General features: G+C 40.7%; 1 protein-coding gene across 1 annotated transcript; it reads right to left on the bottom strand.

The window, feature by feature from the left end:
* Window positions 1-6,028: 6,028 nt before the first annotated feature.
* On the bottom strand, window positions 6,029-15,157 carry LOC308296463 (cytochrome c iso-1/iso-2). The gene is made up of 3 exons (XM_080739751.1): window positions 15,097-15,157; window positions 7,924-8,098; window positions 6,029-7,234 (listed from the first exon to the last, which is right to left on the bottom strand). Exons 2-3 carry the CDS (start codon window positions 8,090-8,092, stop codon window positions 7,089-7,091), a joined length of 315 nt encoding a protein of 104 aa, XP_080595877.1. The 5' UTR covers window positions 8,093-8,098; window positions 15,097-15,157; the 3' UTR covers window positions 6,029-7,088.
* Window positions 15,158-18,615: the final 3,458 nt, after the last annotated feature.

The following is an 18,615-nucleotide window of genomic DNA, read 5'->3' as shown; positions in this document are numbered from 1 at the left end:
TACTGATATGTAGACCTAATTACCCTTTAACACTTTGATAACATTGATTAACGTTGATAGATCTTTTTTTTTACGTTCCTAGTTAAATTAACATTGAGGATTTACTGCGTATGAGTATAAAGTAGCATTTCCAAGCCTGATCAAGGCACTTCATTTGGTGTCATTTGGTCATACATCAATTCAGGTTCCATTTAAATAAATCAAACCACGTTTGAAGTGAGCAGTGGTGCCTGTGTGTGTGTGGCCCTGTGTGTAGCAGTTAATTTCAGGGTTGTGTGCGTGTGTACTACAGTATGTGCTTGTGCACGCTTGTGTGTCTCTGTCTGTGTGTGACTCAACAGCGACCTTTGGTCACCAGCGGTATTGCAGCCCAGGCTGAAAAGTAACATACTTACATAGATACCGTAGTAACATAGACACATAGACGAAGCCACTTACAGGAGCGGTTGACCACCGCTCAAAAATAAAACAGGGCTGTAGTTGGTTAACCCATGTATCCTTTTTTCTTGAGGGTTTATAACCCCCTGAACCCATACACAGGGGGGTGGGGGGAAACATTTATTCTCTTATGGTGTAAAGATTATTACCTTGTTTATTTTAAGTTGCTCTGGATAAGAGCACCAGCTAAAGCCTAAATTGTAAAAATGATTCACAATAAATTGAATAGGTACATAGTGTACATAGTACATACAGTAGTGTAAGTGCCTTATAAAAAAGTGCCTTATAAAAAGCACTATAATCTGCTTATAACACTATTATTATATTCATAAGAACTCATATACATAATTCTTTATAACAATAATCATGGCACATTATAAAGCATAATGAAGTTAATTTGTGGTACGTATTGTAGCAACATTACTACCTGTCTGCCAGTCTTTGACAGCCTGTATAGTTTTTTTTATACTGGCTTATCAGTAAAAGGCATCTTTTTAAAACTCCATACTAAACTTAAAATGTTATAATTCTCTTGCTCTCCAACAGGGTGTTGGTGAAAGGAGTGATGAATGCAATGGAACAGGAACAATGCAAAGAGGATGAGGGAGTGGATGGTGAGCTGAGAACGGCAGTCTGTGGTCTCTCCCATTACAACTACTGGAACACTGCTACCCCCTACTGGACAAAATAACTCCCTACAACCTCTCTCAAATGTAGTCGTTGACTGGAAGCTGAAAAAGCAAAATACTACATTATCAACCATTAATAATGTAACCATTGATGACCAGACCATTTTTGTATAGTATAAAGTGTATACAAATACATGATTCTTACGCTTGCTTCTTAAATACGTTCAGATCCAAGCATAATTCCTGACTTACAATTATAACAAACACATTCAGCATCAAAGTATGCATTTGTGAATCCATCTTTAAGTTCAGCTCTATTCATTCTTCTTGGTCTCTGTCTTGTTTTCCTTCCAGTCCTGTGTACTGGAGGACAATGCCTGCAGTGGGACGCCATTGGTTTAACTGGGAACAGTTCTACAGATGTACCCAAAAACAACAAGGTAGAGCACTGCACTTCACATTACATCTACCTCAGTGGTTCTCAAACCTTTTGTCAAGGACCCCCAAATGTATTTGGCCACAAAAGATTTTGTACCTGGGACTGCAATACAAGGTTTGTCATTTTTTTTTACATTATGCTGGTGTAGCCCCCACAGTTAGTACCAGCCATGAACCAGCAACAACAGCCCTGCTAATCGGGCTCAGCCCTATTAGCACAACGTTGGACTGGCGAGTGGGAGTCCCGGGTTCAATCCCCGCTTCCGCCCATCACTACAATCTGGCGTTGTCGGCAGGATGAGGAGCGTGGTATCCTTGCGTGAGGGACAGGTCCACGTTGTGTGAGGCGGTCCGCAGCGTGAAGTGTGAAGCACGAGGGCGCGCTCCAAAGATCGGTGGGGTGATTGTGGCCCCCACAGTTAGTACCAGCCATGAACCAGAGACAACAGCCCTGCTGATCGGGCTCAGCCCTATTAGCACGACTGGTTGTGCGTTGGACTGGCGAGTGGGAGTCCCGGGTTCAATCCCCGCTTCCGCGCATCACTACACTGGGGACCCCCTGGAACACCCTCAAGGACCCTTGGGAGTCCCCGGACCACACATTGAGAACCACTGATCTTGTTGATATCTAGTTGATATGCTGGATGTCTTCCTCAAGAACACGTCAACCTCTGCTGGCTTATGGTTGTATTATACTGATAAGACATATATAGGTCTAAATGTACAACTGTCTTTATTGAATAGCAATGTTTACATCAAAATATGAATTGTAATGTACCAAATAAAATAAAAATGTAATTGGATGACTATTCTAACTGGCTGAGAGTTAAGTGAATAATACCTTGTCTATGTCTTGTTACAGTCTAGATCAAGTCCTGACTTCCTGGGTCTGTCTCGCTGCGCTGCTTGCTATGACCAGAGAGGCCGTGTTGAGGCCGACCATGAGTCCAGCAGCAGTAGTGAAAACTCTGAAACAGAGTTCGACTGGGACTCCGATGAACCAGACTCCAGTTCTGATTCCGACTCATTATCATCAGCAGGAGCACCTGGAGAGGATTGGACATCTGGACCTGGGACCGTTACCGGAGTCACTTCTCAGTGTGAAGATGGGACGGGGTCAGAGGAGCCACTGCAGAGCCACAGTGTGACACACCAGGGAAGCGCAGAGGAGATGAAAGAGAATATGGAGAGACAAGAGAGCCCAGAGAGGATAGAGGGAAAGCCAAGAGCTCCCCTTCTTAGGTCCCTTTCCCTGCCCTCATCCCTCTCCGCTCTCCTACCCCAACCCCAACCCTCGACTCTCCAGCTACAGGTGTTGCCGAGCCAACACGAAGATATCACATTCTATACCACACATTTTTCTGTCTGCAGACATCCCACAAAAAATGACGAACACAAGGAGATGGAGGAAAGGAATGGAACCAAGCAAGAGAGGGACGACAGCCAGATGTCATCGCACCGGGCAACACATCAACAACATCAATATCAAGAACAACAGTTACCGGTACATCTTTCACTGAACCAGCAACAGCACCATCAACAATACAGACAGCAGTCGCAACTTTTTCCACACCATGTTGCAAATCAGTTTTTCCCACTGCCGCCTCCCCCAACACCCATGTTTCCTGTATTATACACATTTACGCCACCAACATACCTGCACACTTCAAACCACCTAAGTGGCATACGTGCATCACACATACATTTACACACCGTCATACCACCCACATACTGCTGTTGTTACAATAAGCACAGATTCTTACCGCACATACATTGAACTGGTTACAGCTGACACACACATGCAGGCAGGCAGGCAGGCACCAGGCCGGCACGCAGGCACGCATGCACATACACACACACACACACACACACACACACACACACACACATGCACCCACGCACAGACTCACAGTCTTGTGGAGCATTATTCAACACAATTAACTGACACAGAAGACGTTTTTAAAAGTGATTGGTGAAATTAGTACGAGTGAGTAAATCCCTCACATTTCAACTTTATTAACATTTTACTAAGACTGCATGTTTTCAAAATAATGTTTCTTAATTTGATTTGCATGTTTTAGAGAAGGACCACATGTTCGGTGACAGCACCACTGGGGGAATCCTGGACGTTTCCTAACTAGAACACCTCGTGTTATATGAGTATAGCCTACACATGCTTTACCTGATGCCCTTGTTGCATTTGTACATTTTTGAGTCCCCTTGACGAATCTGGTCAAGCCACTCTTCCAAATTACCCTGTCACAATTTATTGCGAGCAACAACTTACAATGTATAATTATGGGAACCTGTTAGACATTGCCATTTTTCTCAGGATGTTTCACTATTGACTGAAACCAGCTTTCCTCAAATTCTTGTTTGTAGGTTGATGGATTTGCGGCCTGTCTGACAGTTGTGACACTTGTGACCTCTATGTGAAAGGTTATGCTAACATATAGTTTCTGTGTCTCTCTCTGTGTCTCTTACTCACGGGCCGCCTGTCCATCCACACCTGTTGGTTATAACTCAAGCCTGTAACTGTGCGTCCAAGTCCGTTCTAATAATATATCAGCTGGACCCTCATTTCATTGCTGGATGTGTGAGTGTAATTATGGGTCACTTGGCCACTGGCAGACACTTTGCATTCAGCACGTAGTGCCTGGCTTGGTTTCAACTATATTCTCTCCTTTTAACCAGCATCACATGACCATGGGAGTTGAATATCCAGTCCACCACCTGAAAATTATCCAGCTCAAGTGGTGCAGGGAAGGTGCTGCTTCAAGTGAATTGAGTTTTAAATTGAGTGTAAACTCTTTACTCTCACACTATAACACTATAAAGTGTGATTTCATGTGTATGTAAGTTGCTGTTTGTGTGGCATATCTTTTACTCTAGAGTTAGTACATATGTAAATATTTTTGTAATAAAGGTTTGGAGTGTGTTCTGTTTAGAAAGGCACTAGAGAATCAGATATGGGTTTTAAAAATGAATACCCTGATCAAAAGAGGAAAATGTCTGTTTTATCATTAAAATGTTTAAATGTGGTGTGTGTGTGTGTGTGTGTGTAGCAAAAATACATTGTAGCCTATCACCTTCAAATATGTTGAAACAGCTCCAAATACATCCATATGGAACACAGTGACAAAATGAATAGTCTATATAAAACCCTAGTATGAAATAGCACAATTTGTAATGCACTCAGATAAAATAAAAATAAATCATATAGACGAAATACATTTTTTTAGCCTTCAGTCCAAGAGGAAGAAATTCAACCTGAATAAGGCAGTACCCTATGACTTGATAGGTCTCAAACACATGGCTTAACATAAAAAGCAGCTAGGATAAATGAAACGCCATGCAAGATAAGGATAAAGGAAATGGCATGCAAAGTTTCAAGGTCATTTCCTGCTCTGGCCATTTTAACAGAAATATAAGGGAAACACGTTTCATCTGCTCCCGTGCTTCAGATGCTTAATTTATACTCACACTTATACAACAGTGTTGTGCACCAAAAATAGCAGATGTACAAGCTCACAACAGAGAAGGGGTTATTTGAGGACTCATCTGTTGTGGACCAGTCAGCTTTCTACTGTCAACAAATGGAAAAGGAGAGCGGTGTCAAAGTCACCCGGCTGGCTCATTATCAGTTCCTAGAAAGACTTGAGTAGATAGTGGCATTATGTAATATACATAACCTCACTGGAGGTGCGTGGTTCAGGCATGTAGAATAAGCCAACATTTTAAATAACTGAAAATAGGATGTATGGCCTGGTGGTTTGCCAAAAGATAAACTATCACAGAATCACAGCTGTGAAATTACTAAATACACATGTTGTGATAAGACCAGTGAATCAGACTTTACAGTTTACACCAGGCTGAGCTGTATTCATTCATGTAGAGCCAGTGTAACCCGTTATGGCCTAGATGTGATTTATTAAGTATCTCAGATTACAAGAAGTTTCTTCATGTAGTTTACAGTTTAGGCATTTAGAGGTTATGTAGAGGTTATCACATCCACCCATGTATATTTGTGAGTATCATATGACTGCTTTTGTCAGTTTAACTGACCTCGGTGTTATCAGACCTTTGAGTGCTTTGATCTACAGTATATTCCACGACAGCATTTGAAAGTACACTGTCACTGAACATATCTGTTTTCTATATTACGGGAATACATAGTTGATGAAATCGGAAGACAGATGTAACTTTGATCTACCGGTAATATTAACACAAAAATCCTCATTATTAATTAAACAGGGAAATGCAAAGAACAAATTTCACATATCTGCAAATGTACAGTGGACTCAATTATAATTATTATAACCCAGAGAGTGCACAAAAGTAACCAAAAGGACCCAGAACTTTACGGTCTATTTGGTTACATTTGTACACTATCAGAGTTCAATTAACACTGAGGATTGTACAGTATATGCTTTGTGGCTGTGACATTTATCTCATAAAAAGGACAAATTACCATTTTTACATTTCATTTGTGTTCTTTATTCATCCATCCAGACAGACCACAACGACAGAACATAGCTACCATGTTCATTGAGTGCATATTTCTGCTTGTTTGTTTGACAGCAAGCAGCCCTGACAAAAATACTTTACAACTTTCCTTTCTTTCCCTTTTTTACAGTAAAACAAGTTAAAATCAGTCCTCTTTCAGGCCTGTGAAACCAGGTAAATACAATATTCTTCCTTCACTGGATGGTACCATAGATCAGTTTGCTTTTGCAGTGTTAATTTACAGCCACACTGGTGCCATAGCTTGACATTTACAATGTTGGGCAACTCAGTACAGCAGTGTTATGGCTGGCATTACTATAGTGTTTATAATAACCCACACTTGTTGTCTCTTTGGAGAGGGCAGCAACATGTCACCCTTAGTAACATCAAACCTTCGTATCAACTTTTTCAATACGTAGGAGTAAAGGTGCTTAAACATGACAGTATGCCAAGCATGGTGCAGCACATACGATACATCATGGTAGATTCTATCTTCCAAGCAAAATCAATACATACAGAAGTCGTCAGATTCTGTACATGTTCTGTGCTTCTCATGACTACAGTACAGTGCCCTCTCCTCAGACCATAAGATTCACAATTGTTCACAAATGTTCACAATTTAACATAAGTTAACCATAAACAAATTCAAAATAACCAACCCTGTAGCCCAGTTAATTTACATTTATTACATTAGGACTGAGTTAATTTACATTATATATTATTAAATGAAGTTGTTTGTGATTGGCTCTGCAAGCAAGCAAAAATGTATTAGATTGCATGTTGTCATGGAAACAGAATGAGTGACAGGTCAAGAAACCTATCATAGTCGGCATACAGTAAATAATGTGATGAAATGTTTTCTTGTGAAGTCAAGTTACAGAAGATATAATTGGTGTAATTTATGTTTTGCCACTTGTACAATAAATTACTTTGCACTGAAAGAGGAAGTGTAAGCTAGGTTATTGTAAATGTATCAAGTAATCTTTTATACAAGTGAGTAAACATAAACTATAGTTCAGCAAATACTAAAAACACATTAAAATTCAAATAAATATTTTCTAGAATTATTTTTTCATTTTATGACGTCGCCGATTTGAGGTATGCAACCAAGTCGGCACGTTCTCCTTTCTTTTTGATGCCAGCAAAGATCATCTTGGTTCCAGGAATGTACTTCTTTGGGTTCTCCAGGTACTCCATCAATGTGCCATCGTTCCACACAATGCCTGGCAAACCAAAAAGGAGGGAAATGTAAAAATGTAAAGGCTAATTTAGGCTTTGTCGCATCAACCCAGCTGAGGACTTGCAGATCTGGGGAAAGATTACTGCCGTTAATCTTTTCCCCAGATCTGCCGTTCCTCAGCGTGGCACTAGCTGGTGCAGCCTGAGCCTTTAAATCAGTGGTTCTTAACCTGTGGGTCGGGACCCCCAGAGGGGTCCCCAAATTATGTTGGGGGGTCCCCATGATTAACTTAATGTGCAACATTATTTAAGTGTGTAGAAGGTATCTGCACATTTCTAAAGTGGCAATTTAAGAACTTTTTAATACCTCTAAAATGACAAATTGAACATTAGCCAAATTGTCAAATAATAGAAGCAGAAATTGTGATTTCGCAATAGAACTGTGTTATCTTAGTTCTTAGTGTCAGAGTGGGGGGTCCCCATTTAAAATATAATTATTTTGGGGGTCACGGCCTGAAAAGGTTGAGAACCACTGCTTTAGATCCGGTGCGTGAGGAAGTGGTTGAATATGATTTCTACAACAGCTGTCAATGACTCTGTCCTATGTTTCTGTATATAACACACATATCACGGCAGTAGACTCAGTACGCTTAAAAAAAACACATACATACTTTCCCTATACATTCTGGTTAATTCATGTATAACAACATCTATAGTCTTCTTTTCAACTGACCTTTACTCTTGTTGGCATCTGTGTATGAGTAGCCCGCTGCCTGCCCAGTCTTGCGCCCAAAGAGACCCCAGAGGTTGGGGCCAACCTTGTGCTTGCCTCCGTCCTCGACTGTGTGGCACTGAGCACACTTCTGGACAAAAGCTTTCTTTCCTTTGTCAATGTTTGCCATACTCAGCTGTTGAGCACATCAGAAAAGAAAGATTGGTACAATTTACAGTATAATGTTACAAAGCACTCTGTTAAAACTATTATTATTATTTAATTTAAGATTATTTCCAACATTATTTCCAGCCTCTCTTACTAAATTATTTTTTGCTTGAAAATGAGGCAGAATGTGTATTATTAAAGTGTACAAGATCACAGTATTGCGTACTCTATTACTCTTAAAATAGTTAAATAGTAAAAAGTCCTGTATCCAACATTAGCTTGTAATATTAAATAATTTAATGTTTCTCTCAGGTAATGAAAATCCACAATTTATTTATTTTTTATGATAAAAAAAGGGGAAAAAAAAAATATAGGCCTATACATATTTGAGGTTATAAATCAGTAATTATTATAGGCTACTGTGACAGTAGCCTATAATAATTACTGATTTATAACCGCAAATATGTATAGGCAGTAGTACAGTAGTACTGTCATTATTCACTGGGCGCCATTTACAGTATGAAGGTGAGAAGGTCATTTAAGGTAACGGGAATCCCTCCCACCACACTGCTGGATATTTCCATCAAAATCACGACGGCCGTAATGTGAAGGTGACGGTCGTTTGAGGTAACCAACAACACTTACACATAACGAACACCGCTAGATCATCTGTCTTCAATAAACTATGTATGCACGTTCATTATGTAAAAACAATAACACAAAATAGGTCCTATATTCTAGCCCTGAAACTTGACAGTCCGAGTCGTATCTCATGATGACAGCCATGGATCGACCTCAATCTGGTGTTAAGCAGTTAGCCAATTTGCCACGTACGTCTACGCAAACGTTCAGATTTCACGAATAAAGTGCTTAATGAAGGCTAACAGATGTCACAATATGGTACGCTTAAGCAGAATTATCTGTATCAAGCGTTTTAAACCAATATCGGCTGAAAATTTCTAGGATTTTCAACTACATTTCTAGGATTTTCAACTAGGCGACCCCATTGGTTGGGAGGTGTACTGCACTCTGACAATTTAAATTATCTTTTAGAAAATGGAGACCAATCGGATTAAAATGCTTCTTATTAAACAATATGGAAGATACGGGTAATTATTCTTGAGCGTATCATATAGTGACATCCGTGAGCCTGCAGTAAGCACTTTATTTCTGTAATCTGAACGTTTGTGCAGACGTACGTGGAAAATTGGCTAAATTGCTCAACACCAGGTTGAGGTCGATCCATGACGGTCGTGAGACATGACTGTCATGTTTCAGGGCTCGTCCTATAGTCTGGTAGGAGGCTATAGGGCCCACGCACCCGAAAGATATATTTTTCTAACCTACCTTTTTAGAATCCTTAAGGTGTCTAGTTAATGAATTTTGATGTTCCCAGAGCCAATTTGTGTCCGATATATGTTTTTTTTAACCATATGTTGTGTCCGTCCTGGATTTTCGCTGTGAAAAATACAAACTTTAAATCAACATAGCTCGTGAACTATACATCCGACAGAAACCATTCACCCCATTTTATGTTCGTTTTTGCGAGATGAATTGATTGATATGAAGATTTGCCATGGTTCCATCATGTTTAGTACATTAAAACCCAAATAAACAGAAAAAAAGTTAAAATTCGCCTAAAATGGATCACAACAACTCCTCCCCCATGCACCCTATTGATATATTTTTTCAAACATTTGCATTTTTACAATCTTCAAGATGTGTAGTAAACAAATGTTGATGTTCCCCACTTGAAATATTGACACATGTATGTTTATTCTGGCATAGTGTTTGCTATAGTCAATCTTCGAAAATGCAAAAAAGAGAATGTAAAATCTACATAAGGTCTTAACGATACATTATTCTGAGACAAATGTCCAATTTGTCTGTTTCATTTTGGCATGAGGCATTGAGGGAGATGGCTGGTGACATAATATGTATATTTATGGATCATCAATACTCAAATAAATGCTAAGATGCAGGCAATTCAATAGGCAGAATGGGGCCAGAGGACATTTACCAATACAAATGAAGTTTATTTTTTATTTTATTTTATTCAAATTGTTAATATGATTGCTTTGGGTGCTTGATACACACATCCCATCCAAATTCAAAACATAGTCCCAGGTTTTAATTTTGCCTACAGTTTTGGATATCTGCAAACAATTTCAAATATACATGACGCCTTCATTAAATTATATGCATAGACAAATGATCCTATTTTGTTTTATTTTGGCATGACATGTCATGCCAAAATACCATTTCATGCCAAGATTTGATTCTAGACAACCTCAAGTTTCCAATGGAACCAACCTTGTCATGCTACCTTGTCGGGCAGGGGGCTAAACGCCTAATGATTCAAATGCGTGAAAGCCTCCCCTGTACAGACATGCCAAATTTAGGACAATCTCAAGAACCATTTAGTTTTTATTACTGTCTTTATAGGGGCGGCATAGCTGAATGGTTAGGGAGCCCGCCTGGAGAACCAAAGCCCCTGGTTGACCCAGGTTTCATTCCAGGCAAGGGTTCCTCTGTCTGTCTGTCTGTCTGTCTGTCTGTCTGTCTGTCTGTCTAGACCACTGCATCTCGACTCAACACAATTACCGGTTAAAGCACATTTCTAAAGCACATTTAGCATGACCAGGTCACCCAAAGTTAAAATAGAAAACAATGCAATATATAAAGACATTTACAATAAAATACCAATGAATACCAAAATAAACAAAAGCTAAACATTAGCATCAGTAAAGGAAAATCATGGACTGCCAGTCTCAGCTAAAGACCAGGCAAGTCTTTAATAAAGTCATGAAATATCAGTCGACTGGGCAGCTCTTGATGTGTAGGGGCAAGCTGTTGCAGAGCCTGGGCTGTCCTGCATAGACCACAGTAGTGCATCTGTTGACCACTGTACAACATCTGTAGCCCACTGTTGTCCACCTGTAGACCATTAGTACATCTGTAGAGCACTGTATTGCATCTGCAGACACTATAGTGTATATGTAGGCCACTGTACGACATATATAGACCACTGTAGTACATCTGTAGACCACTGTTGTGATCTGTAGACCATTCTAGTGCATATATGTGGGCCACTGTTGTGTTCTGTTGACCACTCTAAGGCATCTTCAGACCACTGTACTACATATATAGAACACTGTAATGCATCTGTACAGTACAGCACTTTGGATGACCTGGTCATGTTAACGTGCTTTAGAAATGTGCTTTTAATTGTGTTGAGTTGAGATGCAGATAGATAGATACCTATTTTCCTCCACACACATGGACATTGGAACCCTTGCCTGGAATCTAACCTGGGTCAACCAGGGGCTCTGGTTCCCCAGGCGGGCTCCCTAACCATTCAGCTATGCTGCCCCTATACAGACAGTAAAAAAAGCTACATGGTTCTTACCCAACACTGCATGAGATTGTCCTAAATTTGGCATGTCTGTACAGGGGGAGGCTTTCACGCATTTACATTCACATAAATCAAGGTGAAAGCTCAAGGGTCCATTTGAAAATTGGTGATGGCCATTTATCTCCAGGTGGATCCTCACATGATCCTCTGGATAATGGACTTCCTCCTTAAAAGGGAGCAGTTTGTTAAGGTCAACAACTCCTCGTCTTCTGTCCTGATTACATCTACTGGTGCCCTCCAGGGGACAGTGAGTTCCCCAGTCCTGTTCTCCCTCTATACCAACAACCTGAGGGGCTTAGACAGTGTGAGCATGGTTGTGAAGTTTGAGGACGATACTGCTCTGGTGGACACCTCAAACAGCCCTGCTCACTTTGAAGAGGAAGCAGAGAAGCTCCACCAGTGGTGTGAGGAGCACTACCTCCAGCTGAATGTGAAGAAGACTAAAGAGCTTCTCATAAGCCCCCGGAGGAAGGATGATGACCTCGACCCTGTTCCTCAGCTGACACTGGGTGGAGAGCTGGTGGAGAGGGTCAGCAGCTACAAATATCTTGGGACCACTATTGACAGTGGGTTGACTTTTAATGACAGCACACAGGCCGTCTTTGCAAAGTGTCAGCAGCGGACCTACCTCCTACGGAGGCTGAGATATATGGATGTTGCCCCCCCATCCTTCGCAGCTTCTACATCTGCCATATAGAGAGCCTCCTTACCTTCTCCTTCCTGGCCTGGTACGGGGGTCTCTCAGAGGCCAACCTCAGTGGGGTCTAAGCTCTGTGGGATGCAGTGCTCTGCCCTTCAGCATCTCTATGACCAGAGGACAGTGAAACAAGCAGGAAAGATCGCGAGAGACCCAACTCATAATCTCAGCACCTGCTTCAAGATCCTGCCCTCGGGTAGGAGATATGACGCCTCTACACTCAAGAGGGCAAAGGCCAGTGCCAGTTTCATCCCCTCTGCCATTAGGCTCCTCAATAAACACAACCCCCCCAACACCTGATTCACCTCAACTGGACCAGAATACACACACACACAGGTGCCCGGATGAACTAGACATGGACGCACGCACTCACACGCGCGCGCACACACACACACACACACACACACACACACACACACACACACACACACACACACACACACACACACACACACACACACACACACAAGTGTTCCACAGTGTGGATGGAGGACTTTGCTTTCTTTTAAATACCTTTTAATATTTAGAATTATTTTATACTTTTTATAGAACTGAAGTACTTTGCTGGGTGTTTTATTGTATTGTATATTTATGTATTGCCTTGATATGCACTGACCCGAGCAAAACAAATTTCCCTTGTGGATAATAAAGATATCTAATCTAATCTAATCCCTTGCCAAAATGTAATGTTGTCCATCTTTGAATCATTAGGCATTTACCCCCCTGCCCGACAAGGTGGCATGACAAGGTTGGTTCCATTGGAATGTCTAGAATCAAATCTTGGCATGAAATGGTATTTTGGCATGACATGTCATGCCAAAATATAACCAAATAGGGTAATTTGTCTATGCATATCATTTAATTAAGACGTCATGTATATTTGGGTTAGGGTTACTGTAGGCAAAATTAAACCCTGGCTCTAAAGCACCTAAAGCATTCATATTAACAATTTGAAAATAAATAAATAAAATAAACTTCATTTGTATAGGTAAATGTCCTCTGGCACCATTCTGCCTATTGAATTGCCTGCATTTTAGCATTTATTTGAGTATTGATGATCCATAAATGTACATATTATGTCACTAGCCATCTCCCTCAATGCCTCATGCCAAAATGAAACAGACAAATTGGACATTTGTCTCAGAATAATGTATAGTTAAGACCTTATGTAGATTTTACATTCTCTTTTTTGCATTTTCGAAAATTGACTATAGCAAACACTATGCCAGAATAAACATACATGTGTCAATATTTCAAGTGGGGAACATCAACATTTGTTTACTACACATCTTGAAGATTGTAAAAATGCAAATGTTTGAAAAAATATATCAATAGGGTGCATGGGGGAGGAGTTGTTGTGATCCATTTTAGGCGAATTTTAACTTTTTTTCTGTTTATGTGGGTTTTAATGCACTAAACATGATGGAACCCTGGCAAATCTTCATATCAATCAATTCATCTCGCAAAAACGTACATAAAATGGGGTGAATGGTTTCTGTCGGATGTATAGTTCACAAGCTATGTTGATTTAAAGTTTGTATTTTTCACAGCGAAAATCCAGGACGGACACAACATATGGTAAAAAAAAACATATATCGGACACGAATTGGCTCTGGGAACATCAAAATTCATTAACTAGACACCTTAAGGATTCTAAAAAGGTAGGTTAGAAAAATATATCTTTCGGGTGCGTGGGTCCTATAGCCTCCTACCAGACTACTACTCCTATTCATAAAAAAACGCTTGTAAAAACTTGTGACAGACTTGTCAAGTGGCTTTAACAGAGGAGAGAGAGGACCTCCTAGGCTATGATATGAGACACCACCTTGTGCCTACGACGAAGTAGGCCTTCTACACGTCATGCCATGCTGAAGTCATTTCAGGTCACCATCCATGCGACACCCGAGAAAACAACCGGAGTGCGGGCTGCAGTACAGTCAACACGTAACTAGCCTCCTAGCATCAATGAGAAACACGGTAACCTAGCCTAGCGGTGCTAACACACTAACGTACATCAATGTCAAACAGCCCAGCAGCTGAGCATAGAGAGAGAAAGAGAGAATAGGCAGCCTGGATGGTTCACATTACAGAGGAAGCTGCCACATTCCTCATCGCTGTCCAAGACAAGTCAAAGAGATGAGACTGACAGTGAGCCAGCAAGACACGTTCATGTAATCTGATGTAATGATGCTTAACGTTAATGTCATCCATCCTTAACGCCTGTTTCCCTCTCTGAAGCTAATGCTTCAAATTAAACAAAGACTAGACATGTGTGGGCAACCTTTAAAAGTAATATAGACATATATAACCAATTACAAGGGTGATTAACAACATAATCATATATATTAGCCTATCTAGTACATGACAGCAGTTACAATTTACACAAATGGAGAGCTGTGAATTATGGTATAACAGTAGACCTACTGTCTGCAGTAGACCACACAATTTCATAAAACAGTCACTGCCTGTTGATCGAGGATCAGACTAATGATAGCATTATCCAAGAAGTTGTCATTGTCCACCAAGGACACATGAGAAACTAACGTTGGATAATAACGGCCACCGTTTAGAGGTGATAACGGGAACCGTTACATGAATCATCCGCATTCAAGGCGGGAGGATTGAACCTCTCAACCTCATATCTGAAGGGATGAACCATTAAGAAATGAAAGAAAATATCTCAAACACAATACCCTTCCACTAGCATACACATTTAGGTAAAGGAAACAAGCTTGCTATTCCTCTCAAAAGGACCAGTTAAAAATAGATGGCTAGCTCATCAGTCAGCATCCCCAACCTTGTTAAGTTGTTACACTCCTTTATTTATTATTATTTTTATAATCTGAATCCCTTTCAATCACACGGGTAATCTTGCAGACGTATATGATAGTAATACAATACAATACAATCTTACCTCTGTGTGAGTAGTATTTGTATAGTGATAATAAAGTGTGTAGGAGGTATCCTGTGCTGCTGCCTTATGATAGCGGACGTAAAGAAGGTCACTGTACTTAGAGGCCCCGGCTTTTAGCGTCATCAACCAATCACGTGCCGCCTGTCGTCTATTTCCTCCACATCCCTACGCGGTCCACCCGGGGCCTGGTTCCATTATCGTACACGCAACCTTTGCTCGCCACCTTGTTCATGTCTGAGCGCTGACCGTAGAGAATTTGGGTAAGATAAAGTGCGTGAGTGTAGGAACAAAAACAGAATATTAAAACATTATCAGAAATTGCCTTTGGCCTCTCAGGATTGAGGAAGCAACAAGAGAAGGATCCCGCGAAAGGAGCGAGCATAGGTTCCGAACGCGCCTCGGCATTCCTCGGCTTCTATTGTGGAAAAGCACCTGCTGCTAGGCTGGCCTTTTAAGGAGATTTATAGCCACGTCAATGTATTGTTTTACAACGAAGGACACAACGAAGTTTCCATTATTACATTTTAATATTTTCATAAATAATAACAACAAATATAAAAAGTTATATATTTAAAAAAGTACAACATGGGGAAAAGATTGTAGATGTAATAGCCTAGGCCTAGTGCATGGCCAACTGGCAGCAAGTGTAGCTCTGGTCAGTAGATCTAGACTAGAGTCTACACTAGTCTAGACCGTACAGACAGACACACACACACACACACACACACACACACACACACACACACACACACACACACACACACACACACACACACACACACACACACACACACACACAGGGGTGTCGCACCAAATTCTGGGCCCTAGGGTACAAGGATTCACTGCGGGTCCCCCATGGATGTTCTTCTTAGGGGGAGGGGGTTTAACCCATTTAGACTGGGAATGCATTATTATGCATTATTTTGTGCTTTATATTGAAAAATAGCAGATATACAAGTTCACACGGCACCGAGGCGTAGCGAGCTTGTAGATCTGCTATTTCTGAAAATAGTGAAAATTTGTGCAAGTCTTTGAATATTTCAAATCCTTCTAAGGTTTTTTGAAAAAACCTATGTTTCTATGTCAGTGGTGCTCACACTTTTTCATGTGAAGGACCCCCAAAATGATATGTATTTGGCCACGGACCCCCATCTCAAAATATTTAGTTCCAGGGACCGCCCAGAAGCAAAATTTGAGTTACAAATGCACTGTGAGCTTGAAGATCTGCTATTTTCAATAGCTAAAGTAGGCCTATAAAATAATAAAATAATTAAGGCCCCTCCACCTTGGGCCCTAGTAACTCAGTCCCACTTCCCCCCCCTTGTGACGCGGCTGACGCCCCTGCACGCACACGCACACACACACACACACACACACACACACACACACACACACACACACACACACACACACACACACACACACACAAAAATGCTATTTGTTCCAAAAGCTTAATTTATACCCTGTATATATAAAACGACACAATGCGACATAGCTCTGTTTACACAATGCTGTACTGTACCCCCTCCAACTGTATGTAATACATACAAGTAATACATATAAGTACCGGGAGCGGATGATACAGTAAGTGCTGCGCTCCACCTCAGCAATACATCTCCCAGGGGTCTAGCACATTGATAGACACCTTCGTTCTCACCTTTTAACTGTGATTATAATACAATATAAATTGTTAAAATGTATTACAACTATCCTAATTATAATACACTATAATGGATTATAACTGTGATTATAATACACTATACATTATTATAATGTATTACAACTATGATAATTAGGCTATAATACACTATAATAGATTATAGCTGTGATTATAAGTAGAATCTATTATCATGTATTACAACTATATCCTGGTGGTCTAAATGAAAAGTCATTGAGTGATCAATCATTATGAAATGTTTAGCCCTGTTTTGCCTAGCTCAGACCTACTTTAGATATTAGGATACTTTTTAGTACCACCTTTAGTACAACTTTCACACCACTTTACCCAGGTCCTTGTAGTGGAAAACCTGGCACAAGTGGGTGGTGTGGAGTGGTGTGGTGTTGGGCCATGTCAGTGGAAAAGGGGCTTTAAGCCACTCCAATTTAACCCTATTAACCCTGTAGTCTACTCTGCTGAGTGTAGCCCCCACAGTTAGTACCAGCCATGAACCATCGACAACAGCCCTGCTAATTGGGCTCAGCCCTATTAGCACGACTGGTTGTGTGTTGGACTGACAAGTGGGAGTCCCGGGTTCAATCCCCACTACTGCGCATCACTACATGAGGTGTTGTGCACCCATATCAAAACTCTCAACGCTTAGAAGCGCCGTGTGTTGTTAACTTATAGGTGATATATGTGATAATGTGATATTTGGTTCACAACCAGCTGCATGCATCATAAATCAGGCAAAACTCCAACCCTTAACCCCAAGTAAGTGTATAGAGATCTTGATGATACGTTGGTGTTTGAAGGGTGTTATATTTTGGGCAAAGGGTGGTTAGGCATAGTGTAGTATTGCACATTTGTCTGTCATTAAATGTTTCAATGAATTGAGTACAAAGGACCCCAATGGAAACAAGCCATATGCTTTCTTTTCTATTAGGTTTATAATCCCCTTAGCAGACTTGTATTGAACTGTTCTTGTGTGTGTGTGTTTTTTTTTTTGTGTGCAAAATGCAAAAAAAAAGTATTCATTCAATCAATCAATCAATCAATCAGGCAATTTTGCTACCTGTAAGACAATGTCATTCTCCATAGCCTATTATAGAAATTGACCTCAGATACCTCTGTTAACACACATAACAAAACCACATGGCCAAGAGAATCTGATACCATCAAGTTTGTGCATTGCTCTCTCTCTCTCTCTCTCTCTCTCTCTCTCTCTCTCTCTCTCTCTCTCTCTCTCTCTCTCACTCTGACGTGTTGTTTTGTGAATCACATGCTTCTGATGCAATAAAGTACAGCCGGCGTCATATGACAGCTAATGTTCCATGTTCCAGTGGTGACAGAATCCCAAGGGCAAGACCACTAGGCTAGGCTTCTGAACAGCTTCCACTCTGCTATCAGACTGTTGAACAAGGCCTGAACACCATCTGTCACCAGCTACCACACTGGAACACACTGACCCTTATGTTTGTACCCCTATGCAGATTATTTTTCCTTTATGGATCTTGGATCTATGTGGCTTATTACCAGGAAAGTTTTGCCTTATGCGGACTCCCTTCTTATGTGGACCTGCTTGTTGCTCTGCTATTATTTGCACCTTATGTCTAACATCATACCTGCTGCTGATGGAGCTTACACAAAAATGAATTTCACCCAGTTCACTTTAAACATGTATACCTGATGTGACAATAAAATACATTCTTGAACAAACCATTCAGAGTTATATGGTGTGTGTGCTGATTCATGTATATTTAATGTATACATTACTGTATACAGTTGCAACTGCTTTCTTCCCACACAGGTATCATGGAGAAATTGGCAATTATGGTGTCCATCCACCCAATTTAGCATGG

Source organism: Nannobrachium achirus (genome assembly GCF_963921795.1).
Source record: "Nannobrachium achirus genome assembly, chromosome: 13".
NCBI lineage: Eukaryota > Metazoa > Chordata > Actinopteri > Myctophiformes > Myctophidae > Nannobrachium > Nannobrachium achirus.
This window is presented reverse-complemented; position numbering and strand designations above follow the sequence as displayed.